The 25,961-nt window shown below is 41.8% G+C and overlaps 1 protein-coding gene and 1 long non-coding RNA gene across 2 annotated transcripts; one reads left to right on the forward strand and one right to left on the reverse strand.

The window, feature by feature from the left end:
• Positions 1-10,379: 10,379 nt before the first annotated feature.
• On the reverse strand, positions 10,380-21,277 carry LOC120726946. The gene is made up of 2 exons (XR_005694409.1): positions 20,638-21,277; positions 10,380-20,518 (listed from the first exon to the last, which is right to left on the reverse strand). It is a non-coding gene; the product is annotated as an uncharacterized LOC120726946 (long non-coding RNA).
• dlx6a (distal-less homeobox 6a) lies at positions 20,231-22,099 on the forward strand. The gene is made up of 3 exons (XM_040021006.1): positions 20,231-20,562; positions 21,274-21,467; positions 21,721-22,099. The coding sequence occupies exons 1-3, from the start codon at positions 20,256-20,258 to the stop codon at positions 21,958-21,960; spliced, it is 741 nt and encodes a 246-aa protein (XP_039876940.1). The 5' UTR covers positions 20,231-20,255; the 3' UTR covers positions 21,961-22,099.
• Positions 22,100-25,961: the final 3,862 nt, after the last annotated feature.

The following is a 25,961-nucleotide window of genomic DNA, read 5'->3' on the forward strand; positions in this document are numbered from 1 at the left end:
GCAAGGATGCCCCCTGGGCGCCTCCTGGGCGAGGTGTTCCAGGCATGTCCCACCGGGAGGAGGCCCCGGGGCAGACCCAGGACACGCTGGAGAGATTATATCTCTCGGCTGGCCTGGGAACGCCTTGGTATTCCCCCGGACAAGCTGGAGGAGGTGGCTGGGGAGAGGGAGGTCTGGACCTCTTTGCTTAGGCTGCTACCCCCGCGACCCGACCTCGGATAAGCGGATGAAGATGGATGGATGGATGTTGTGTCTCTATGTCTGTGCTATGTCGCTATGCTGAGGCATCTCTACCTAGCTGAAAAGCCCTCCCACAGTGGGGTGGGATCATTCCCACTGATAATCCACAGGCAAGATTGAATATAAAAGCTGATGTTTTGAAGTTTATAGTATTCCATTATTTTGTTTTTTGGTGAGCAAAAAGTGATTATATTTGCATGAGAAGCTGAAGGGCTGAGTTATCATGCAACATGCATCTACAGACACCTACGTAGTAACTGAAAAGGCCGCTCTGTTGGGTTGAGATCAGGTGACTGACTCAAAGAATATCCCATTTTTTTTGCCTTGGGAAAGTCTTGGGCTGCTTTTGCAGTATGCTATGATCATTATCATCATTATCCACTTGCATCATGAAGCACTGTCAGATCAGTTTTGCAGCATTAGGTTGAAGTTGAGTAGAGATTATAGCCTTGTCCTGTTCACTGTTAATCCCGCTTCTATCAGCAGTCCCATCATCAATAAACACAAGTGACCCCAGCTCTACTGGCAGCCATACGTGCCCATGTCATAACATTGTCTTCACCATGTTTGACAGATGATGTGGTGTGCTTCAATCATGATTGTTCTGAGGTCTCCTCCAACATTTATATTCACTTCATTCTGGTACAGTTAGTCATTTTATGGCAAAGTCTAATCTGTACTTTCCTGTTCTTGAGAGTAACCAGCGGTTTGCACCTTGTTCTAAACCCCATCTGTTGATTGCAGACAGTGTTGGGAAGGTTACTTTTAAAATGTATTCCACTACAGATTACAGAATACATGCCCCAAAATGTATTTTGTAAAGTATTTCGTCACGTTACTCAATGAGAGTAACGTATTCTGAATACTTTGGATTACTTAATATATTATCAAGCTTTTTACAACTACATGAATGTACTATTGCTGTGTGATTTGTTACTATTCCTGACTACTGGCCATACAAATATCAAATAGATTTTTAAATCTTAATATAAATGAATAACAGTAGGGTGGACATTAGGTAAGGCTGCACTTTTTGCAGCGATCGCATATAGAAAACTGTTTCAAGCGTATATAAAACAGGTCCGCGGCTCCGAACCGTAGTAAAGGGACCTCTGGCTAATACGTCGGGCACGTAGCCGAAAACTAGCTTTACTGTGTTGTCTGGGTCAACTTTGCTAGTGCGAGACAGAGAGAGGCGTTGAAAGGCTGCTCCAACGGAACTTATTGTTTCGGAGGAAACCACGAACACGGTGTACAGTCGAGTCTTAATAGTCAAGAGTTAATAACTTACTTGCAACTGGGCTACACTGCCCATGAGGCTACATTCTTTAGGGCTATGCCTGTAACACTCTGCCTATTGCCTTCATATTAAATAATTTTTTAATAATAATTTTTAAAAAATATATATCTTCACGTCATTCTGCGGGCCACAAGTAGAGGTGACATGGGCTGCGAGATTGAGACCGAGATTGTTTGGGTTTCCACCAGCGTAGAATTACCAAAAATAGAGAGGGGACAGCCTAACATATGAAACGGGAAAAGACCGTTGTGTAATCCCCTTATTTCAGCAAACTAACTGTATACTGAATACCACCTTTTTAAACGGTAACTGTAACAGAATACAGTTACTCATATTTTGTATATTAAATACGTAATGCCGGTGCATGTATTCCATTACTCCCCAACACTGATTGTAGACTCTGACAATGATACACCAACCCCTTAAAGAGTGTTCATTGCTTTACTACTGGTTGTGAAGTTGTTTTCTTAACCATGGAAATAATTCTGTAGTCGTCTTCTATGGACTTTCAGTCCTTTTGGTGTTGCTCAGCCCATTGGACCTCATATTTAGACTTCCAGTGAACATCTACCAAATGCAAGTTCAGTGCTTAGAATTAACTTCAACTCTCCAGTCAACTGTCTAATTATTTTTGAGGCTCTAAATATTGGGGATGTATATAGAAATAGCTGTAATTTATAAACAGTTATTTTTCTTAAACCACCTGAATTAAAGCTGAAAGTCTGCACTTCAGTTACATCTGGACTGTTTGATTTAAAACCCACTGTGGTGGTGTACAGACGGAAAAATTACAAAAATTGTGTACATATGAACTCAAGTTTTTACACTATCAGGTAAACCCCCTTATTCCAGCTGTACAACTACTATCATTTAGACTAGCATCGATCAGTCTCAAACAAAAGCAAGATTAAAACACACAGAGACAAACTGAGCTCTTGAATGTTAGGAGAGGCTAATAGCTGAAATTAAGTTTTAGTTTATTTATGTCGAACATTTTCCAGTGACAATATTTGGAATGCTCCGCTGCGTGCAGAATAAAAAGCTATTGTGCTAACTAAAGTTAGTTAGATTGCTTGATTTGTGCTTCCCACTTTGAATTACACCTTTTCTCTAACCCCAGCTATGTCCTCTCTGCTAATCCTCTCTTATCACATCTCATTAACTCATAGAAAGGACTTTTATAAATGGAGCGGCTTCTTTAAATATCTCTCTATAGTTTCTTAACTTAATGGCAATGTTGGTTTTCTCCATTGACTAAGAAACTGGGAATCAAGCCAGCCATCCCACAGTAACTGAGCAGATATCCTTGAGTCATCCTGTCCCACAATCCTGCCCTTCAGTTATAAAATGCTTCAAATCTCTACAACACAAAACCAAATATTTCCTATTTAACAAAAAACAACATTCCTCTTTTTCACTCGCTCTTCAGTGACCTTTTACTTGATATAAAACACAATTCCTCCTTAAGTGGAATTTCAGGTAACCAAAACAAACATGTCACTTTTTTCCTCCAAATCCTTCAAAGTCACATTGAAGTAGCTCGCATGCACAAACTCATTGTCACCTTTTTTTCTTCCGTCATGAGCACAAAGGCTATTGTTTTAGGCTGTGTATGAAGTATTTTGCCCACTTCACACCTGTCATTCTCATCTATCTCAGGAGCGTGAAGGGAGGGTTGTATTCTCCTGTGAAATGCGCAGATTTCCCCAGTGAATGAACAAATGTGTGATTGTCCAGTTTACACAAAAGACACTCTACTTTGTCATTGTTCCCGCAAAGGCAGGTTCAGGGACAGCTAACTCTTGTGTTCTTCTACAGTGTCTGGGGGTAGTCTGTCTTGAAGCTGTTGTACTAAATGCAATAATATCATAGCTGCTTCTGTTTCCCCCACTTCCACACAGCTTCTCTCTGAAAGCTCCAATAACTTTGTAATGTGAGCCTGGTGAGTCAAGAGTTCTGGTTTCGTGATTGCTGGCCCGGAGGAGGTTGTGGTTAGGAGTGATAGGGCAAAAAAGAGGCCATGTGGAGGGTCCATGAAGATGATTACACTTTAAGAGCTTTTTAATGCTCATTAACACACGCAGCTCTCCTCAGTCCTTGATTTATATACTGAACGTGTTAGCTAACATGCAATACCTCGGGTAGAACATGTATCGAAGAGTCTACATCACTCCGACACCCCTGAGTGGGTTTTTTGTGCCTCAGAGTAAAACAAAATGTAGACATTGTCCAAAGCACACTCAAGCCTCCATAAATACAGAATTTATATGCTGCTAGTTATATTTCTAATACCACTTATGTGCTACCTATGTATGTTTCTTTTGTGACATTACAATCAAGTTTGCCACACCTTTTAAAAAATGTGCCAATGCACGATTTGTTCTGCAAAGTTTTCCTTCAAGCTGCTGAGAGCTGTATGTCTCATGCAGTGATTGTTAGTGCATGTACTATTGTAATTGACGTAGAAATAGGTATTTTCCACCTTGCGTGCATGCATAAATGTGACTACGGTGAGAACAGCATGATCACCTACTGGAATTAAACATAGCTCTATTACACTACTTAAAATTATTACTCTGTCTCTCAGTTTTACGAGCCACCATCAGCGTCTCTCCGCAGTTTTCTCTTTTCCACTTTTACTCCATACCTCCTATAGTTTTGGCAATTTAGCATAAATAATTTCGTGATGGCCACATGCTTCACTGCGGAAACATTAGAAAGATGCGAGGAAAGCTCTGTGTGCTGGAAACTTAATCTAACAAGGAGTTGTTGAAATGGAAGACATAATTTCTGGTAGAAAATATAGTCCATTGTGCAGTTCTCTGTGCTAAAACCTCAAAGTTTTTTTTGTTTTTTTTTAACATTTTACAGCAACAGCCATCTTGATTTTTCTGCTGGCATGACTTGGCGTCATCAAATTGGTTTTAGGGGGACTAAATGAGGTATAGTACAGCTGGCAGGCCCAAAAAAACAAAGACTAAGCTCTTTACCAAACCAATGCACTGACCAAGCCACTAATCACAGGCTGCTAGACCAAGCCTTGATAGCTTGTGTATTTATGAATGTACAAAATCACCAGGAGACTAAGTGAAAATAGTCAGTTAACATAAACTTGCAATGCTTCTGCTTCTGTTTTGCTTTTAAACACTGCTTTTAAACTTAACACGACTTTTAAAAGGAACTTGTTACTCACCTGTGGTCACAAGCTGAGAGTAGTCACCAAAAGAACAAGACAAGAGATACAAATGATGTAAATTAGCTTTCTCTGAAGGTTGGCTGGGACTCGGATGCCTCCTGAATGCCTCGTAGGTGAGGTGTTTCGAGCATGTCCCACTGGGAAGACGTCCCATAGCAAACCTGAGGCACGCTGAAGGGACTGTGTCTCTTGACTGGCTTCATAGAAGCTGTAGATGGATGCTACATTACAAGATTACTGCCACTAAAAGCAACAGTTACAGTTTTATGTCCTGAGGAAAGTAAAATGAAGACCTGTACTAATGTTCAGACAGAGTTTATCCTGTTGAACTTTAGGCAAGTTCATTGTGGCGGCATCCCCTCCATCATCTAAATAGCAACAAGCTCATTAAGAGAGAAATATTTGGCTGCCTAGCTTGGGTAAGCTAACGATACTGTTACAAACTTAGCAAACAGCCACACCGTAATCTGCAAATGTTTCCATGTGTGCTGTAAAATTCAAACTACAATCACAAAATACTTCTCAGATGCTTTGATTCACTCACGCAAGATTCTTCTTTTTTTGTTAGTCGTCCTAAATTAGCACATACAGTAGCTCCCCCAACTCCACTATTCGTCTTACATTTTACTTACAGTTTAATCGGTATAAGTGTCAGCTTGTAGTAGGGTTATTTTTCACTTTGGATTCCAGTCGTGACTACAGTTGAGGATGTTTTGAGTTCAGGTCTGTAAAAGCCATGGAATTTATCAGTCTACTCAGGTCCCTCTTGGTGATTCCCCAAATGTTCAATTACTCATTTAATTATATGTTAATTCAACTCTTGAACCTGATCTCAGTGCAAATAAGTCTGAAAAAACACTGCAGGATCTTCCATCATCACTAAGTTCATTGTCTGTGATTGATATTTCTGGGGTTTCTATCAAACCGTGGTTTACTTAACCGTTTAAGCAGCCTTTCAGTCAGTTGCAAGGATCTTGTGCAACTCCCACCAGTCTTGATTAATTTGATTAATTGATAACACAGCCTACAGCTGAAGCTTACTACAGAAGATTTATTCAACGCCAAGGTCTAACATATTATTGAAAAGCTGGAGTTGAAAAATGGCAAAGGGACATGTTGGTTTGTTTTGGCTTGGGAGACTTGTTCCATTCTACAAAAATGGGTTTGCAGACTACTAGTGTGGAGCCACTCTCTTTTATTTGACTTTGTGCTTCACTGCGAGAAAGGAAAAAATGGCTTTGTATAATCACCAACCAGCCATATGACCTGAAAAAAAAGGAAAAAATGTTGGCAACTGTTTTTTGTGCAGAGCATTAAAAAGAGAGCAAGAGAGAGGGGGTGGGGATGGTGGGGGGGGAGACATTTCTGACCACAACTCATAAACCGCACTTTATTTAGACTGGCGTGCACCCATTATTTGTTCACAGGGGCTTTCAGTCAGTCTGAGGGAAATATGTTCCAGCATCTAGTGGGAGGGGGGGGGGGGGGGGGGCAGTGGGAGGGAAAAAGAGGGATGATGGTGGAAAGAGAGAGAGAGAGAAGAGGTGGGATGAACTCTTGCCAGGTGTCGGTCGTTGCCATGGCGTTTCATCAGGCGACTCCATTGTGGCTCAACGGACTCATCGGTGACTGAATGCCAAAGGGAGGGCGTTTTCGCTGTGGAGAAAGCGGCTCTAAAGTGGGCTCAAACCAGTCTGCACCCACCCACCCGTCCCACCCTACAGGAATGCATAGAATGAGGGCCCGTTTGCGTGACGTATGATTGGCAGGGACAGTTTGTAGTAAGGCACTCATTGCTGGCTTTCTCGGTTAAGTATGCCAGTTCAATGCTTACTGACACAGATCACAGAGCTGGATTTAAAACAAGGCTTGATAATTCCTGATACGCTGTAAGAAAATACAGTTAAAATACAGTAAAGTGCTGCAACTGGATTTGCCAGCATCTAACTGTTATTTTACAGTGTGCCCACTGCAAGTTCCATACCTTATAGTTTGTATTTTTTAAATATATATTTTTCATTTTATTTTATATCATTTTAATATAAATAATATTGTATGATCTTAACTTTACAACATAAAACGCCTTTAGGTGGCTGCTGTTGCGATTTGGTGCTATATAAATAAAATTGAATTGATTTGAATTTCATTGCATTGATTTTAGTTTTAAAAGTGAGTTTGCTTGTTTCTGTTTAGTTATTATTATTTTGAAACTTTATTAGTTTCAGTCCTGTTTTACAGTATGGAGGGCATATGCCAGAGGTAAATTTGAGTAAAATCAGTACAGGTATTACAGTAAAAACACAGAACTCTTTGAAAGCAGCTGACTCATAGATTTGTAAAAATGCCCAGAATGAATAAACAGATCCAGCAAAAGCCCGTCGGGCAAATTGCGATAACAAAATTCACCAAATTAACAAATACTGAAACTTTTATTGAATATTTATTTATTTTTAAATATTCTCTTAATTAGTTTCCAAAGCTCATTTTCATTTAGATCTATTTATTTCAAATTATGAAACAATTTTCATTTCTTTTCATCTTGTTTTTGTTTAGCTTTGCAGTATTTAATAGAGCATGCTCGATATGTTGGCCGATATTAGCTGTTTGCCAGCGTACTGACATCGGCATTTATAACAGCCAATAAATAGAAATATAAAAATGTGAAGAAAATATTGAAGAAAAACATTTCAACCATGTTATCAGCCCTGACGCTGCATCGTTGTCCACCAGGCCAATCAGCAGCTTCCCTGTTTAGAGCAGCGCACACAAATAATCCGCGATTTTAAAACTACGTTTTTCTACTATCTTAGTAATGACTCATGAATACTGAGATATGTTAAATGTTTGGGAAATCTGTTTATGATTCTTGTATTTGAAAGAAAAAAGTCAGCTTTTTAAATCACCAAATATTGGTATTGGTATCGGTTTTAAAAATAATATTTCAGTCAAGCCCCTAGTATTTTACTGTGTGATGTTTGGTTGCCATGGCAGAGTTATTTTAGCTTTCTGGTGCTAATCTCACCCAAAGGGTTTACTGTAAGATATAACCCATCAAACACTAGGATGACCTAGTTCACCTGCTAGTTTTCGTTATAGTGAACTGTTGATTGCTCACTGTTCTCGCTCACTTTAAACCACGTCACTCATCAAAAACAATCAAAATGTTTTAATTAATGATTCACAGTCCCATGAGTCTTTGTTCTTATCAAAGAAAAAATACATTATTATACTATACTATTATAATGTGCAGTGGGCTTCTACAGGATCCAGCTGTAATCACTAAGAACTGTTGCATTACTGTATTAAATCTCCCGTACTTTTAGAGAAATTTCCTAAAGTGTAATAATTTGCTGGTGAGCAGTGATGGGTATGATTTCTCCCCACCAGGCTGTAGCCTGTGGGCTTCACTTTGGGTTGATTCTTCACAGCGATGTGCTCCAGCTGCAGCCATGGCAGGGATTAGGATGTCATTTTCACATCCACAAAGATTTGCCTCAAATACCAAATATCAGTGACATTTTGTCTTAGCCACTCTCATGCTGCTAAGGCATGAATGGTTTACATTATCATCCTCTCCAGTACCCATGATTCCTAGCTGTTTTTCGGTGTTCATGAATATTATGCTGCATTGTTGGAAATGTCACAATCATCATCATTGATACACAAAACAGCTCTATCTCTATTCACCTATATTCCTGCTCAGCACCAACTGTACATATTCACAGACTGAATAGGCCTCGCTCGCTGCAACTCTTAGCAACTGTTGCTGTGTGTAACATTGTTGAACTCCACCTCTCGCTCGCTCTTCAAACGCGAATGACTAATCCATCACGGAGCACACTGAAAGCTCTTCGTAAGGCCCCTGGAGCCGCTTGACGCCCCCCATGACCCTCTCCTGGATGTTTCCTCATTACTTTATAATGTATTCACGCTTATGCTTCCATGGCGCTCGCCCTGGCCTCGTAATGGGAGGAAGCAGTGAGCTGTTCCAATGCATGCGAGCCTGCCACAATTTGCACTTCATTTTATTAACAAAAAAAAAAAAACATAGCCAGCCCAGCTTCTGGTGATGCCTTGCCAAAGCTCACCAGGTTCCAGTGCGCACTGCCGAGAAATTTCCTGCAATGTGACGACAGGATAGAGTCTCTCAGCATCAGTGGGGTACCTCCGCTGGCCCCCGGGAGATGCTGTCATTATGCGTGTTTGCAATCATGGGAGCTGAATACCTTGGCTGGAAGTGAGAGAGAGGACTGACAGAGGCAGAGGGAGAGGGGGAAGAAATTTAGAGACACAGAGAAGAGGGAGAGAGAGAATGTTTCGGCTCCTCGGCGGTGTTTTGAGCTTTCTGAAATGCATGTGCTATCATAGCAATGTTGTGTTTACCACAGCAGGAGGCAAACACAGAGTCACAGAGGAGAGGCGCGGAAACGCCAGACACAGTAAAATGAGCAAAATACATACATTAGGACTCTCTGTATTCACTACACACAAGCCGAGCAGAGGGGGGAAAAACTCATTTCAATATAAATGGAAGAAGCAGGGAGTGTGTGTCTTTATATCGGCTTTTGAACATTTTTTTTTTTAATGCTCACCACATGGAAATATCCAGCAGAAGCCCTGAGACGAGTTTTGCTGGGAAGTCAGGATGTCATTCTTTCTGTTGCTAAGGAAACTCTCTCACAGAGGGCCTGCTTCCCTCCCCCATGGCCACCGAGCTTTCAGCCGCTCTCTGTTTCAAAGAAGCCTTTCTGTTTCCAGCCCTCTCCAGTTGTGCAATCAGACTGAGGAACATCTCTCCATCAGGCTGGACCGGGAGACCCCAACATCTGGGGGGGCTGTATTGATGTCTCCCCAGTGAGCTATTCAGAGCAGCTACTTTCAGCCAGTCTTCTCCTGGCTGTGATTGTCATGCTTGTGTTTTGATACCAGGGTGTAGTAGCCGCTTGTCTCGCACAGACAAGCACTTTAATATATCAGTGCTATACCCCCGACCCCCCCACCCCTTCTGAGCCAAAGACATAGCCACATCAAGAAGGGGGGGGGGGCTAATGTGAGGACAAGTTGCAAGGAAAGCATTGTAAACACTAAACATTTCAGTCTGTCAGCGCCAAGCCAGAAGTGGAAATCACTGACACAAATAGCTGTTGTGTGGCTGCCTTCGAAACGACCCCTCTCAGTCTCCACGGCCACCTTTCCGACTGTGCTAGTTATCATGTAGGCTAACACATCAGGAGCTTAGTTTTAGATGATGTGTTCTTTGGCTCGCATCCACTGCCATGCATAAACCCCCTTTCACCTCAACTGAGCCGCTTCTCTCTCCCTGCAATTGCACAGAAACGCTCAGGTCATTCAATTACCACATCTCTGACTCTGCAATCATATTCTCAGCTGCTTTTGCTGGTAAAACATTTCCCCCCAAAAAAGTAAAAAATCAGTCCGTATCAATCAGTCACCAAAAGAATATGGGGGTGACAATAGTCAAGATGCACCGTGCTGCTCAAAGCTTTGATTTCATTCTTTTCCAAAATTAAGTCTCACTCCAGCTGAAAAGCGTTTTGCTCCCGTGCTTCCCCTTTAAGTTTTCTGCAGAAAATCCAGTGTATAGGCTGGTGAATGTTTAAAATAAACAGCAGAGACACTGAATATTGCATGGTGAATTTTATTCACTTTCGAACAGTGAGATACACCCCGAATGTCTCATTTGCACTTGACAGGTTTAATTGCATTGCAATTATACAGGATTATTCAGAAGTAACAATATAATTATTGAATTTCACACATTTAGCAATTTGGTTTAGCTACAGAATTTATGTAAATATGCAATGCATGATTCAAAAGCCCAAATTTTTATTCTGAAATATAAAATACAGGGTAGATTCTTATGTAATCTTTGAACTGACAACAGTTAGTGTGATAGATCTTAACTAAGAAAAGACTTTCATATTGCATACATACAGTGGGAAACATAAAAATCCGAACGCCCTCGCAGTGGAAAGGAAAGGAAAATCACTGACATTTATTATCATTCGTTTTCTGTCAGTTGATCTCTTTCCAATTAAATGTTTTTTTGGGGGGTTTTTTTGTATTATACATGCAGGACTCGAACAGAATGTCAGTTGTGCGCACGTCAGCACTGAAAGTGGCCGAGGCGAGATCTTCCGCTGATTTCTCCTAAGTGCATACATGCAGGCAAAAGAGATGCTGGCTGAGGGCTAAACAGGGAAAAGACAAAAATGACAGGGATTTCACCACCGAATCCTTTTAGCGGGCCACTGACACATGAATGGGGGCAAAGAGAGAGAAAGGAGAGAAGAGGGAGTGAGAGAGGGAGGGTGGGGGGAGGGGGGGGGGGGGAGAGAGTAGACAACCAATTTGTGAGTAATGCAACTAAAAACTGACAAGTGTAATTTCATCCATCTGGGCCGATGTGTAAAAAGCGCTGCTCTGAACATTCCCCATGATTCCCCCTGATTGATCTTCCCCCGGTCTGAAACACCTATTATTAGCCACGAGCCTAATAGCACCAGGATGGCTCAGCGCTCTCCCAGGGGCCAATTCTCCGGTCATCTGCCCCTCACTCACCACAGCTGTGGAAACCAACCAGGGAGAGGGTGGAGAGACAGGGGGAGGCGAGGAGGAGATGGAGCTGCCAAGAGGGGATGGAGGCGTACCTATTGGATGAAGGGTGTGGGAGGGAGGGGGGTGAGTGAAAGAAAAAAGGGGTGGGGGGGGGGGGTGCGGGGGGAGAGGTTGAAGGGGAAAGGGAGAGAGGGGTAGAGTGGGCATGAAGAGAGAAATGGAGAGGAGAGAAGGGGGCAGGATGGAGAAGAGATGGAGACAGTGGCTGGACATGGATTGGGGGGTGGTGATGGTGGTGTGGGGGTTGGAGAACATAAGAGGAACTGAGAGGGGGTGGGGGACACAAAGAGAGACAAAGTTATTCACAGGTATTTATCTTCTTTAAAAAAAAAAATCAATCAATCTCACTTTTGCCAAAAGTTGAAATGAAAAACATGCCACCGTATATTTATGCCCGTTTTAATTATTCAGTCTGACCCATTCTCATCTTTCAACTTCCAGGTGAGGAAGCTGCACTTATGCACTGAAAAGGTTAAGCACAAAGAACGATTGTCTGTTTTAAATTGAATGAAAACTCTAGCAGGTCGTTTTAGCGTTGATTGTAAAGTCTCAGTGCTTAAGGAAAGCACTGAGACTATTATGAGTTTTCTTGAATCGAGCACATTTCAAATAATCTGTATTATCCTTAAGCAATAACACTTCATTATTTGTCACTCTTTATATATTATTTTTGATTTTAAGCATTTCAATAAATCTTCTATAACCAGAAAACCCATAAGTTTGAGCTTTTGTTGTTCATTAGCAACACTTAATCGTATTTATATCTACTTAAAATTCTATTACAGTCTTTTACAAACATACTGCAAATCAGTGGTTCATATGGTAACCTTAGAGCTGACACTTAAATCATAAAATGTGATACATTTTTTAATAACCCCCCTGACAGTGTCAGATATGTTTGCAAGCAGTGATGGTAAAAGTCAATGTTCAAGGTCCCACTGCCAGAGCTGCCATCCGGATGCCCCAAGGTTAGATGTCAACAATAAGAAAGTTTGCACGAAACTGAATGAGAAATGTTGATTGCTGTCTGCCCGTTTTTTGGGTAATTTTTTTTGTTTGCGATGGGTTGAGGTCAGAAGTCATCTGTTAATCGCCCCTTCAGTCTCTTTGATTGAGTGAGCCCTCAGGTGAGGCGTAATGCATTTTCAAGGGCAATGATGACAATAATTGGCTACCTTCACTTCACCAAAATGGACAAAGTCCTAAAAATGTCTCCACTCAAATCTGACAGTTCATTGCAAATGAAAATAAAGCCTGCGAGGGTTTACCAGGCGATGAATTAATAGCTGTGATATTATGAGGCTGGCTATAAACATGATCTCCTGGCCAGATTACTAAGTTGATCTGTGGTCTGTGGTTTCTGTTAACTCAGAGGACACTGGACACTGCTCACTAGTATTTCACAGCAGTGTAAATGGCGTTGTTGGGGTGGGCTTTACATCCATGTGCCTGCTCCATATTTTAAGGAGTTTGTGTGTTTCTGTGTTGATTACCAGTCATTTTTCAAATCATTATTTTTGTTTTTTTGTGTGTGTTAGATATAATTACATATTAAATAATTGGCTTCAGAGTAATTTAAAGAAGCTTGAGACTAATGCAATGGCTGTATCGCTGAGTGTAGCAATAATAACAAACCCAGGAGGGCCAAGATATGCACAAAGGGTCTGATAATGATTATAGGGATGTTTGATTTATATATATATGTATATAAAATATATAATATTTTATCTAAATAAAAGCAAAATCTTTATAAAGGTTTTAGCTTTAAGACTATATTTCAGGAATAATTTCTGCAAATGAAAAAAGCAGATTTTTTACAGATTTTTTAAAAGATTTTACACTTTTACCCACATTCACCTCATCCGAGGAAGCCTGTGTGTTTCTTGCAGGAACACGACCATATTTCTTAATAATAATAACAATAAAACTACACTTAATCCACTGAGTTACACAAACTCTCTGTGAGCACAAAACCTAAAAAAAAAAACAACCCAAGGCCTACGAAAGCAGCAGGTTTCAGGTAGGAGTGTCCAAAGGTTCAGCAAAGGTGCGCACCACCTATCACCTGACAGGCTCCTGCTACCATAAGAAGCAGCAGAGAATGAGACGGGCTCTGCCAGCGCACTAGATTTCACCAGGTGTGACTCCATTTCTCCTCACTTTCCTTCCACTTCAGCTCACACTGTGCTCTTAAATTTCACGCTCTTTTATTTTGCAGTCGGTGTCGGCTATTGTGAGCAGCACCTCCTTCAGCGGGGCATTCATCTCTATACGTGAGCCAGGACTTTCCTGTTTGAGGGCACGCTATTTGGTTATTAGTTTGCACCGTGTGCATTGGGGATATGTGTTGTGGGTGTTTTCTAAGGAGCAGTGTTATCTGCATGTATAGCCCCAACAACTGGATTAAAAAAACAAATGAGGCTCATTTTCTTATTTCTTACAAAGTTGAATCCTGTAAAAGACTAAATATATGTGCATATGTGCATATTTGTAGTCTAATATAACAAAAACATATTTTAAATATTCCTTTTGTTAGATTCATCTTATTTCCCAAGCAGATGAAGCTTATTTTATATGTTAGTGGGATTTTAAATGCTTAAAATCCCTTCATTTGGCCTGCCTGTGCTCTAAATCTGAGCATTATTGGACACATGTGTGTTGTGATCCACAGTTTAGACACACAGATTTAAATTTCTTTCTCCATTCTGTGGCTAAAACATCCTTTTCATCCCTCACATCTGTAAATGAGATTAGGTTCCCTAAGTGGCCACACTTTATTAAGAAGCCAACCATTTTAATGATTATTTCCCAAACAACAATACTGCTGTGTGCTACAGCCTTTTTTTTTTTTTTTTTTTATTTTATCGTACTAGAGAACTCCTGCAAGGACGGACCAAGTTGTGATGGGATGTTTAGTGTCCAAGAACAATTTATGATACCCCTTCCTAAAGGTTCACCATAATCCGTGTGACATTTCTCCATCCATCAGACTGCATGCCACATATGACGCGCACCGGTGGCGCGCTCAGACTCTGTGGAGGTTGCAAAAACCACCTGCCTCCTCAGACACAGACACTAAACCCTCCTCCTGCACCGCTGGCCCCTCAAACACTGACACGTAAAGCATAAATTTAATTATATCACCTCAACGAAAATGATTTAATTAAGTTTGTAGCACGTTATTTAGATTCATATTATTTTTTAGATCAGGCGCAGTAGAATACCTACTATATGAACTGCAGAAGTGATTAACGTGATAATAATGACGAGGACCGTGACGATAATAGTAACAGCAGCATAAATGTTATTATTAATAATAATAAGATAAGATAAGATATATTTTCCATACATGCTGTATATAAATATATAGCTACCAATTTAAGGAACGTGTATAAAATTATATTTCGCTCTTTAATCTGCATCTTTTTTTCTGTAAAGTTTGCTCTTCATTTGTGCCTAATGGCTAAACATTTCAGGAGTTTGCTTAATGCTCCTCGTTGTCAAGTTTTCTTTACTAATTTCTGTCTTTCATTCTTTTTTCCCCTTTCTCCTCTCTGTCACGACAGATGAAAAGGCGCTCTGATTATTCCAGAAGGTTGGGAAATAAATGATTGTCTTTGAAGTAGGCCCGGGCCTTGGACTACATTAGAAGCCAAGCATGTGATTTGCAACTGTTGAAGTAAAACCTTCACTCTGCTACAGAAAAAAAAAAGGAAAAATGAGGAGGGTGGCTTCTCGGCAAAAGAAAATGGTATCTTTGTTTGCTCCCCTTTGTTTATCAGGGGATTCTTTCTCATTTCCCCCCCTTTTTTTCATTTTTACTAATTCATTTCAATGGCTTTCAAACTGGAAAATGGAAATGTTGCTCCTGCCCTCTATTTCGGCGGCAGCGTCCTGGCAACAGAGCAATTTTCTATCATCAGGGATAAACGGCATCGAACAGTACATTCTGATAAAAAAAAAAAGGAAAGAAAGAAAAAAAAAGCCCATGATTGCTGGCCTTCCTGTCTGTCATCTACCGACCAAATCCTCTCCTTCAAGACCGACCACTGTGCTGTCAGACCTAATAATGTCGCGTATTAAGTCGAGAGAGGGGGGAAAGGGGGGACTACATGCACCCCCGGTTCTCACTAGTCTTATTTGTCACCAACATTAAATTCAGATCAACTTTTTGTATGTAGCTCCTTTGTTATTTACTCCTTTGTACAGGAACAGTGAGTTAGGCGTGTGCTCGCCGAGTTATAGCGTAACAGCCTAAAATAAAACAAACTGCTATATTGTTAATTCTTCGCAACAAATGCCCTAAGCAGCCTTCTGTCTTCCTTATTATTATTATTATTATTATTATTATTATTATTATTATTTTACTTTCATCGCGTTATCAAATTCAGTGGCTTTGAGGCCGTTTTCATTAATCCAGTTACGCTTCACCAGCTCGTTTGCCTTCGTATTTTGCCACCATTTCAGAAGCAAACGAGCAAATATAAACACCATATGACTGGTGCAGGAAACTAAGCAATGCAATCACTCAGGTGGACCTAAACATTCAATATAGGAAGGCGACAAAAGAAACAAGCGGTCTTAATTAGAACATGGGCCCTAAGTGGGTCCAGTGCAGCTTCAGTCGTGCCAAATTAAATCCATTAGTCTACGAGAGGCTGTGAAGACTCAGTGATGCAAACCTGTGCTTATTTGTGGTCATTTAGCTCTACTACGATGGGTCCATCTGAAGGCCGTTGCCTGCACCTGGGGGCCATCCATGCATGTGCCAATTTTGCTATTTAACCGAGAGATAATGCAATCCTAATTTATGATTCAAAAGTTATGGTAAACAGTCATCTGCCTGGCAGCGCTTGGTTTTCTTTATAGCAAAACCACACTCATTTTTCTCGGTGGAGTTGCACGTTTTTACAAATCACATCAAAGCCTGGCGTAAGCGAGTTTGCATTAGTGCGCTGTGCGCAATTTGCGTGCGTAAAAGCGTCGAGCCACCATTTGGACACGGATGAACTGTACTGATCGGTGATCGTTTTCGGGCGGTGTGTGTGTGTGTGTGTGTGTGTGTGTGTGTGTGTGTGTGTGTGTGTGTGTGTGTGTGTGTGTGTGTGTGTGTGTGTGTGTGTGTGTGTGAGGGCGGTTTGCTCCAGTGAATCCAGTTACAATGAACCACGTTATGCTGACAGCTGTGTGTGGCATGCATCTGCGCTTCTCTTTTGCCACTTCCCGCCCTTCGCACGGCAGAGATGGAGAGCAGTCGACGCCTGGCTGTCTGTGAAGCGCCAGTGGCTTTGCGCTGTGGAGAAGGGAGACATGTTGTTTAAGTGCCTCCCGGTGTCTTTCTGCAGTGACTTGCCTCAGCGTCCTCAACCGCTCCGAGTCCCTGGGAAGCCAAAGAAGTGGCTTTCCATGGGAGCCAGTCAATAGCTGTTAGTGGGACCGACCGCAAACACCCAGCCTCTCATTTACAGTTATGACCTATGTCTTGTTGGAACTCTGTGTTAACGCTCAGATACGATTAACACGTGTGGCCAGATAGACTGAAAAAGACACGCGGTGCTAAAACAAGCAGTGACACGCATTCAGAAAGAGGTGGGGAGATCACATTTACGCATGTATAGATCACCTTATCCACAAGCGTGCTGATATTACCAATTTAGGTTATGTCCTATCGGCTGTGTTAACCACAACATGCCGTTAAGTTCCACCTGTAAATGCAAGCGTACAAATCTTCTCAGTTTCCATGTACTGCCGTCACAGACAGTGGATGTTAGGGGAAATCCCAGGCCTGATACAGACCCGGCGTTTGGATATTGGAGTGATTTTAAAGAGTCATTCATCAGCGTTTATAAGACAGCAGGAAATAAAGACCACTTCTGTTAAACCAGCACGGCCATTGATTGTGCTGAAGGTCAATCATCTACTTAGGGACAAAGTGATTTCTAGATTTGCAGCTGAACGCTGCTCATTTTGTGATTGACATTTTGTCGAGCTGAAATATAAAATAATTTTTCTCCAGAATAAGGCCATGAACTTGTATAATCCAAGATTAACCGGAGACATGATACAGCAGGTGAAGCATGCCTCAAGGGTGTCATTTTTAAAATATATAATTTTTTAAAGATAATTGTTTTTGCTTCTGTTCTTTTTAGTAATAAAGTACAATTAAAGTTTTTTTAAACAGTCCACTGATTACATGTTATATGGGTCGCTGTTTGCAATCAGATACGGCTGTCAGCACGCGTGCAAAAAGCCCAGATCTTAAACATTTCAAAAACACCAAGGTCGAGTATGTCATGTTCTCTCCATTCAAGCAAATCCGTCCTTTCACCACTTCACTTAATCTCGGTGTGCACAGAAACACGCCTGCGGGGACGTCGAGACTTTGACATTACTCGCACAGTCATCCCGCAACTTAATAATTCCGACGGTGGCGCGCTTGTGATGCTGCAAAAAAACAAAACAAAACAACAACAACAACAACAACAAATCCTGGGGAATGAAGATGTCTCATATAACGAAGGCTGGGGTTTTAAGTCCGCGGGGAAGCGGCTAACATCACTGCAAAGCATGTACGTGTTTGTAGTAGGACTCAAAGGCGATTAGAAAAGCTATCGGATCTGGTTTCTCCTCTGCGTGTCCAAGTGGAACACGGGCAGGGGAATTGGCCACTATACTAGATCACTGAGGGGTGACCAAGGTGGGCTGACTCATTCCAGTTCTGCGAGGCCACACTCTTTGCTTAAAATAGCGAATTACAAGAGGCAATAAAATCATTCGTCAATGTCAGCAAAAGAAGCTCTTACCTGCAGCCCTCCCGACGACAAAAGAGCGACTCTGATTAATCTGAATCAGACTCGCTTAATCTAAAGGACTGTGCAGGAATAAAACAAATCCATGTGGATGCCTTCGGCTGCAACACATCCCTGCCTCTGTGCTCCTCTCCTTGCTCCGCTGCTGTAAAATGATTATCCGGCTGGGTTGTGCACTTTTAAATCCCACAAAGTAAATAACAACCGTAGCTGACGATAATAGCAAGGTACCAAGTTCTTGTTACAGAAAAGGAGAAAATTGAAACTAAACGCTGCATTTAGACAACCATTTTTGATAAGAGGATAATTGAGGCCACACTGGCGTATAATTAGGGGATAATTTATGCTATATCCACTTTTATTCCACCCTCCCAAAATAAATCCAGTCCATAATCATTACAGGCGAATTGTTCTTAATTTTATAGCTGCAATTTGAGTAAAGTGTGGCCGCTAATCAAATAGGTTTTCGTAGTAACTTGATTGCAACCATAATTATTTTGCGTCGCCTTTTTTTTTTTGTTAAATCGCTAAATGCCACATTGCGTGGAAAAAAAAATGCTGAAAGTGGTGCAAAACATGATTTGAATACCTATTGCATTATTATAAGCGGAAATAGCATTTTATTCTTATTTGCTACTCGAACATGGCAGCCCTTGGAGACAAACTGTATAATTTACATATATTGAGGACCCTATCAGGCCTCATATTGCAACAGGGATAAAAGACACTGTCAGTTTATCCGGGTATCCACCCTTCTATCTGCAAAATAACCTATTGTACCTCAGGCATATTGTTATTTGATGTGTCACATGTACGGTATTTTGAATTGTCTGAGGATCCTTAATCATATGGTCAGTAGCCCCGGGAAAAAATGAACAGTTATAATATATGTTACTTTCAGAGCAGAAGAGGGTGGGGTTTGAAGAGGGGGACAGCTCATTAGGCAAACATCAAAGCAAATACTACACTGCAAAAAACAACAAAAAAAGTGTTTTTCTTATCAAATAGGCTGTCAAGATAAAAAATAAAAATGAAAAAGTTAAATGAAATTAAGAATAAAAATTCAAGAAGTCTAAGATAAACTTTCGCTCACTTCCAGATCTACTCCACCTGTTCCAGGTGTTTCCTTGGCATTAAACGCGTCACTCTCCCGCTATAGGCATTAATATTTTAAGTGTCACAAAATGTAAAAACCTTAAAAGAACCACATAGTGCAGCTGGGGTTATTATTTACTCTTTTATAAATTTGACTGAAAAATCCTTTTTCAAATAAAATTATTGCTGGTTTGAGGAGATTGATGTTATTACTATTTTTTTTTTTTAATGTAGGGTAAAATAATTCAGTTTCGGTTTGAAATCGATTCAGCTATTCCCGAACACGTGTTTGTGTGATGCTTTCCTATATGCAATTACTTCCTCAGCAAATGAGGACCTAAAGCCAGAAAAGTAAATAGGGGAAACGTAAAGACTGCCCGCTTCAGATTAAATCAAAGTGCACGCTATATGTTGCGCGTCGCGCGTAATTTGGAGTTTGGGTTAAAAAACAAAATCGACTCGGCAATTTCCAAAAGAGCGGAGTTTTTTTTTTTCTCTCTCCCTTTTTTTAAACGTGTGGGGCTTGTCTGTAGGAATTAGGCGTCTTTCCCACCACATATTATTTCCCCCATAGTTGTGGTGGGAGCTGGTAAGGTGGGTTAACTCCAGCTCAAGTCTCCGTGAAGCGCAGAGCAGTGATGACGTTGGGTTGGATGACCAATCGGGAGGCGCTGCCCTTTGGAGACAAACCATTTTACTTGTAGTGTCTGCATCAAGTCTGGAAGCAAGGGCTCAATTTTAACAGAATCCACCTTAAAATCTCTCCCTTAACTTATGCCTACCTTCCACCACTTTGAGTGAGAATATCACAGGACAAGGGGGGGAAATAAAGACGCCTCTGGAAAAATCGGGTGTTAATAGGACAATATCTGCTCGCGGTGGAGAGAGGGGAGAGAGACAACAGCACAGCGAGAGAGAAAAAACCGATTTGGTCTTGAGAGAGAGGGGGGTGAGTGCTCTCAAGGCAGAAAATTCGATGATGACCATGACTACGATGGCTGACGGTCTGGAGGCTCAGGACTCGTCCAAGTCTGCTTTCATGGAGTTTGGACAGCAGTCGCACTCACAGCAGAGCTCCCCATCGATGGGCAGCGGCCACTACCCGCTGCACTGTCTCCACTCCGGCTCACACTCTCACCACCAGCACGACAACACTCCGTACCCCGGGAGCAACACCTACAACAGGTCGTTACCTTACCCTTACGTGAGCCATCCACACCACAGCCCGTACCTGCCGTCCTATCACAACAACATGGGAGGACAGACAAGGTTAGACGGCACAGGTAAGAGACCCGCGTTTTTCGCCAGCCAAATGGAAAATGCACCACAGCGTGCTCGACAGTGCCATTAGAGCATACCTCCTTCTTCTTCTTTTTCTTTTCTTTTCTTTTTTTTAGTGCGGGTGGTCCACAGTGGGGATCGAACATTTCTCCATGCCAGCCTCGTGGTGTCATGCCCAAATCACCGCACGGCCGCTCCAAATTCGGGAATTATCTTTCGAGCGTAGGCGGGCGATCGCGAAAATTGTGCGTAAATGGCACCGGATAATTCAAGATCCAGCCTTCTTTTGCTTCCTCCGCCGTCCCCTCCTAGCACTCCCCTCGGTTCCCCCACAAAATCTGCTTCAAATGCCCGGGGTGTGATCATGTCGACCGTGCAATCCTCACCAACTACTCGTGGAAATTAGGCCCGCACGCCTTGAATGTTGTAATTAGCATTTAATTGACATGTCATTACCAGCAATATCCTAAATATGACAGCGTATGAGGATTGCGGGCTGCCTCGGCGCTTAAAGCCAACGAGGGAGAGAGAGATGTCAGCGTTTATCAGCCAGAATTTTCATTGTTTTTTTCTCTCATTGTTTGTCCCCCCTCGATTTACTCTTTACCGCAACTATATATATTTTTCAGCGTGCTTCCTGCACACAAATGAACGCGTACAACGTGCCTGTGGGCTTGAACAATAATAATAACGTTTGCTTGTTTTTGTTGCAGAGCAGCAGAAGACGACAGTGATCGAAAACGGGGAGATTCGTTTTAACGGCAAAGGCAAGAAGATTCGCAAACCTCGGACAATTTATTCCAGTTTGCAGCTTCAAGCACTGAACCACCGTTTCCAGCAAACACAGTACCTCGCTTTACCGGAGCGCGCCGAGCTGGCCGCCTCTCTAGGACTGACGCAAACACAGGTATGAGGAGAAACGCGCACTGCTTTACATTTTAACACTGCCTCCAGAAACAAAATGTACTGTATCAGTTTGATAATTTTAATAAACGTTGTATTTTGAATTCTCACCTTATTAATCTTGTGTGCTTCTATATTTTGTATATTAATTATATTAAAAGACGAAATGCTGCGTAAATACAACTGACCTCCATGTGGGCCCTTTATCCACTTTATCCTTAACTAACTGCGCGCGCCCCTCTCGTCCTCTCCCGCAGGTAAAAATTTGGTTTCAGAATAAAAGGTCAAAGTTCAAGAAGCTGCTGAAGCAAGGCGGTAACCCGCACGAGAGCGAGCCCATCCCGGGCTCCATGTCCCTGTCCCCGCGCTCGCCGAGCATCCCCCCAATCTGGGACGTGTCGGCCTCATCCAAAGGAGTAAACATGCCGGCCAACAGCTACATGCCTGGCTACTCTCACTGGTATTCCTCCCCACATCAAGACTCAATGCAGAGATAGACTGACGACGAAAGCAAGGTCAGGGAGCCTGTCTTGGAGAGGCCTCCGGATCTCGGCAATGCAGTTTCCAACGTAGCCTACAATTTGTGTCAGCTCAGAAACTGGATGCTGGAGAGGAGCAGGCAACAACAACAACAACAACGAAAAAAAGCCCCCCTCTCTCTTCCACTCCTTTGCTGAAGGATGAGACACAGCCAAGCCTCGGTGTGTGATGATGATGACACAAACAAGGGAACTAACCATTTTTAGCGTACATGGCTGTTCAGTGGGCTCGCATTTGTTATGCTTTCATTCTTGTCACCATCTGAACCGTCAATATACCAAATATTATCAGTGACATTTTAGCCACTTTGGACAAAGACTGCTCACACTCTCTATGCGCTGCTGTGGCGCCCAGAAACCTTTTTTTTTGCCATGGTGGACTGCTTTTTTTTTTCAAAATTTTCTTCCTTCAATTTTTTTCCCTCCCTGATTGTTTCTCCAACATGCAAAACCAAGCAAATTGTCTGTCTGTAAATATAATCTGCGATTTTAGTTGTACATACACTTTTTATGTTTTGTCAGATTGAGTAAACGGTGACTCAAAAACAGACTCCTGCTGTTCCATGATTTCAAAAAAAAAAAGAAGAAGAAGAAATGGGTGTGGGTGGGGGGAAGAAGAAAAAGATATTCATTTTAATCTAGGCCTTTTTTGTGCGTCATATTGGGCCAACATCACGTCCAAAAAAGGGCCTATTTCCCGTCTCCCTGGTGTGTGCAAGCTCAGAGCAGACAACACGAGCATAAGTTAATGACACGGTGCTCACTGAAAAGCCCATTTCACTAGAGTAAACATTTTAAATAAATCCAATGAATGAAAAACTCCACAGTATATAGATTTATCAAACGCACTCAGCACCAGAGGAAATTAACTTACCCTCAACCCGCCGCTGCCTACATTCACCTCGAAAGACATTTGCTCCAGGTCCAGCTTATCTTGTCATTTTCACCCTCAATTATTAGAAGTATTGACAAAATGTTTTCTCCCTTCTCTCCGTCCTAATGCAGGCCGTTAAATGCCAAGCTCCGCGGGATCGATGCTGAACAAAGCAGCCAGCTGCAGCGGCGTTCAATATGAAGGAGATATTTGGGACAATTTGTGGGTTTTTATCCAAGTGAGGCTTTTTTTTCTCTCCCCCATTCTCATAAATGCAGACATAATTAGGGTAATTTTTGATGTAGCCCGCTGATTACAGCGTTTTTACCGTCAAAGATAATTACCTGTAATTTTCTACCACTTTTAATACTAAAAGGCATCTTTATTTGGATTTGAGGTAGCACAGATGGAACAAAAGGGAAAATTATTCGGTTATTCATATACAAATTGCTGAGAAGAGTGAGCGCTCGGGATATTATCTGAAATTACAACGCTGAAAAGCTTCATGCAGCTGTCAAGTCGCGGATGTCCCACTGGCGCACATTCAGCATACCTGGGCCCCCAGGCTGGGGCCTATCTGCTCCTGGGCCATGATCGGGCTGCAGGGAGCCGAAAGCAGCAGTCGAGTAAACATCAACAGAGCTCATAAATACGCAGTCGCGCATATTCAGCACCAGAAAATGACGATTTTTAATGGCTTTGATGAGTTTCAGATAGATAGATAGATAGATGGAGCTACAGTAGATGGGGGTGGGGAGTGAGAGATGTGTCACTTGCTCTGCGATGCTCACACTTCTCACATAAAAGCTGCAAGCACTGGACAACATTTCATACAAATTTTCATACAAATTGTACCACATTAAATCTCGAAAAGGCTTCCACAATCCAAACAGCCTCTCTTTAAAAGAATATATATATATATATATATATATATATATATATATATATATATATATATATATATATAATCAGATTTTAGATTTCTTTGTCTAAATCTATATAATAAAGTAAAGTGAAGGGTGAACGGTGTCGTCGCACCTTATCTAAGAATGGAAGCTGTGACAGAAAATATAAGACTCGTCCTTACCTTCCTCCGCTTCTCTAACATAGACTAAACCCCCCAAAAAAGCGCTGCACGGTTTTTACTGCTGGTGGTTGAATAAGCAAATCCAGGTGGAAAAGTGTTTGCACACCCCGGTAAGCTCTTATATATTGCCTGCAAAATTAGCTGTTATTACTGTCACTGTTTAGTGATGGCGAGCTTGAAAAAAAAAAAAAGCCCTCTGCAATCAAGAACCAAGCGCATCTTTGCAAATTATAGGTAATTGTCAATGTCCAGATTATGATAATGGAGGCCCTAATCCTGGAGAATAATTATTGTGGAGTGTTACAGTTGAAGCTGTCCAGTAAAGCTAACTGTCATTATTTAGACTCGATTTGCAAAACGGGGGGAAAACTAGCTGAGTGGAAAATGTTCGGTTGGGAAATAAACGGAGGCTCTCGATATAATGGCACCACAAGTGTGTGTGTGTGTGTGTGTGTGTGAGAGAGAGAGAGAGAGAGCGAAAGGTGTGTGTCTGTGTGTGTATGTGTGTTTGTGTGTGTAGGAGACATATAAACCCGTGTGTGCCCGTCTGTTCGCGCGCCAAAGTGTTCTTGATCACGTGCACGTGCCCTGTTAAATTTTTACATTTCTGGAGTGACACACTAGCATCGCAGTGACCGCTCTGCCGTTTTGTTCACAGCAGAAATCGTGCTTAAAGTCAGTGGTTATTATGCCAGTGCTTTAGATTAGGGAGAGCGTTTCCTATAGCTGTGTGTGTGTGTGTGTGTGTGTGTGTGTGTGTGTGTGTGTGTGTGTGTGTGTGTGTGTGTGTGTGTGTGTGTGTGTGTGTGTGTGTGAAGTCTATTCAGTGGGCTGCAATCAGGAAGAGGGTTCTGTGTCAGGTGGAAATGGTAACTTGCATGGGTCAGTGTGTGGGTCAGATGCAGCATTGTTTAGTGTATGTTGTGAGAGAGACACACAGAGATAAAGTGTGAGCGAGAGAGAGAAGGGGAGGAATTTTGTGTGCAACATTTGTAAAAACTCACTTATGTGATCTTGGCGCATATGGTCGGGCAGATTCAGTTAGATCAATTCTCTTAAGTTTGTCACAGTGGCACGGTTTGTTTAATGGATTTTTTTTTTACCCCCACTGGCAGAGCTGGTATTATCGCCTGCTAATGACATGTTCAAACTGTGTAGGATTTTCTTCCTTTTTCTTTTTAGTTCTTGCATTTTTTAAGCAGGAAGGTGGGCTGTGTACGGCGGCCGGGAGTGGCAGAGCTCTGGAGCCGGTCTACCCCCACAGGAATGCGGATTGTCTCAGATCTCCGTGCCGCCCCCCTCGCCTCTTCTCTTGCCATTCAAAGCGACTAATTGTAGGGGACACAAAGAAGTGAGACCGGCTGCAGACCGTCTGCAGGAAGAAGCGGGCACTTCCCTTACAGACTAGCTTAAAGACTCAATCAGGTGCAATAATAATAAAAATAAAAATACGAAGAAGAATACGGGGACTGACTGAAAAATATGAATTATTACTGTATCATGAGCAAATCCTATCATGTTACCATTTGTCTGATAAAATTAAAAATGACATTAAGAAGATAAGCTACTGCCGACTTACTGTAGCAATAATAGATGCAATATTACAGAACAAATACACCCAGCTCGATTCAGTAAAATGTGATTGGTGTGGGCGGCTGACGCTTACCATTGCCTGTACCGTTGCTTTTACAGGTATTTATCTTGACAAATGTTTGCTTGATGTAAGCTCAGTCAGAAATTTGCCCTTTAATTTTTCCGATTTTGCATTCATCGCAAATGGATAAACTGCCTTCATTCAAATATGTTGTTTTTTTTTTAATTGTCATTTCTTAGAAAAAAAATCGACTAAATTTTACCTGCAAAAATCTTTTTCAGACAAATACCATTTTTTAGTAAATATAAAACATAAAAAACCCCAAAACGACGCACTCCTAGGCCGTAATTGCAAATGAAAACCATTAAGATTTGATGCTGATCGTTCAGCTCGACGTACCTCGC

The sequence above is a fragment of the Simochromis diagramma genome, unplaced genomic scaffold (assembly GCF_900408965.1).
Source record: "Simochromis diagramma unplaced genomic scaffold, fSimDia1.1 OVJJ01000753.1, whole genome shotgun sequence".
Lineage (NCBI taxonomy): Eukaryota > Metazoa > Chordata > Actinopteri > Cichliformes > Cichlidae > Simochromis > Simochromis diagramma.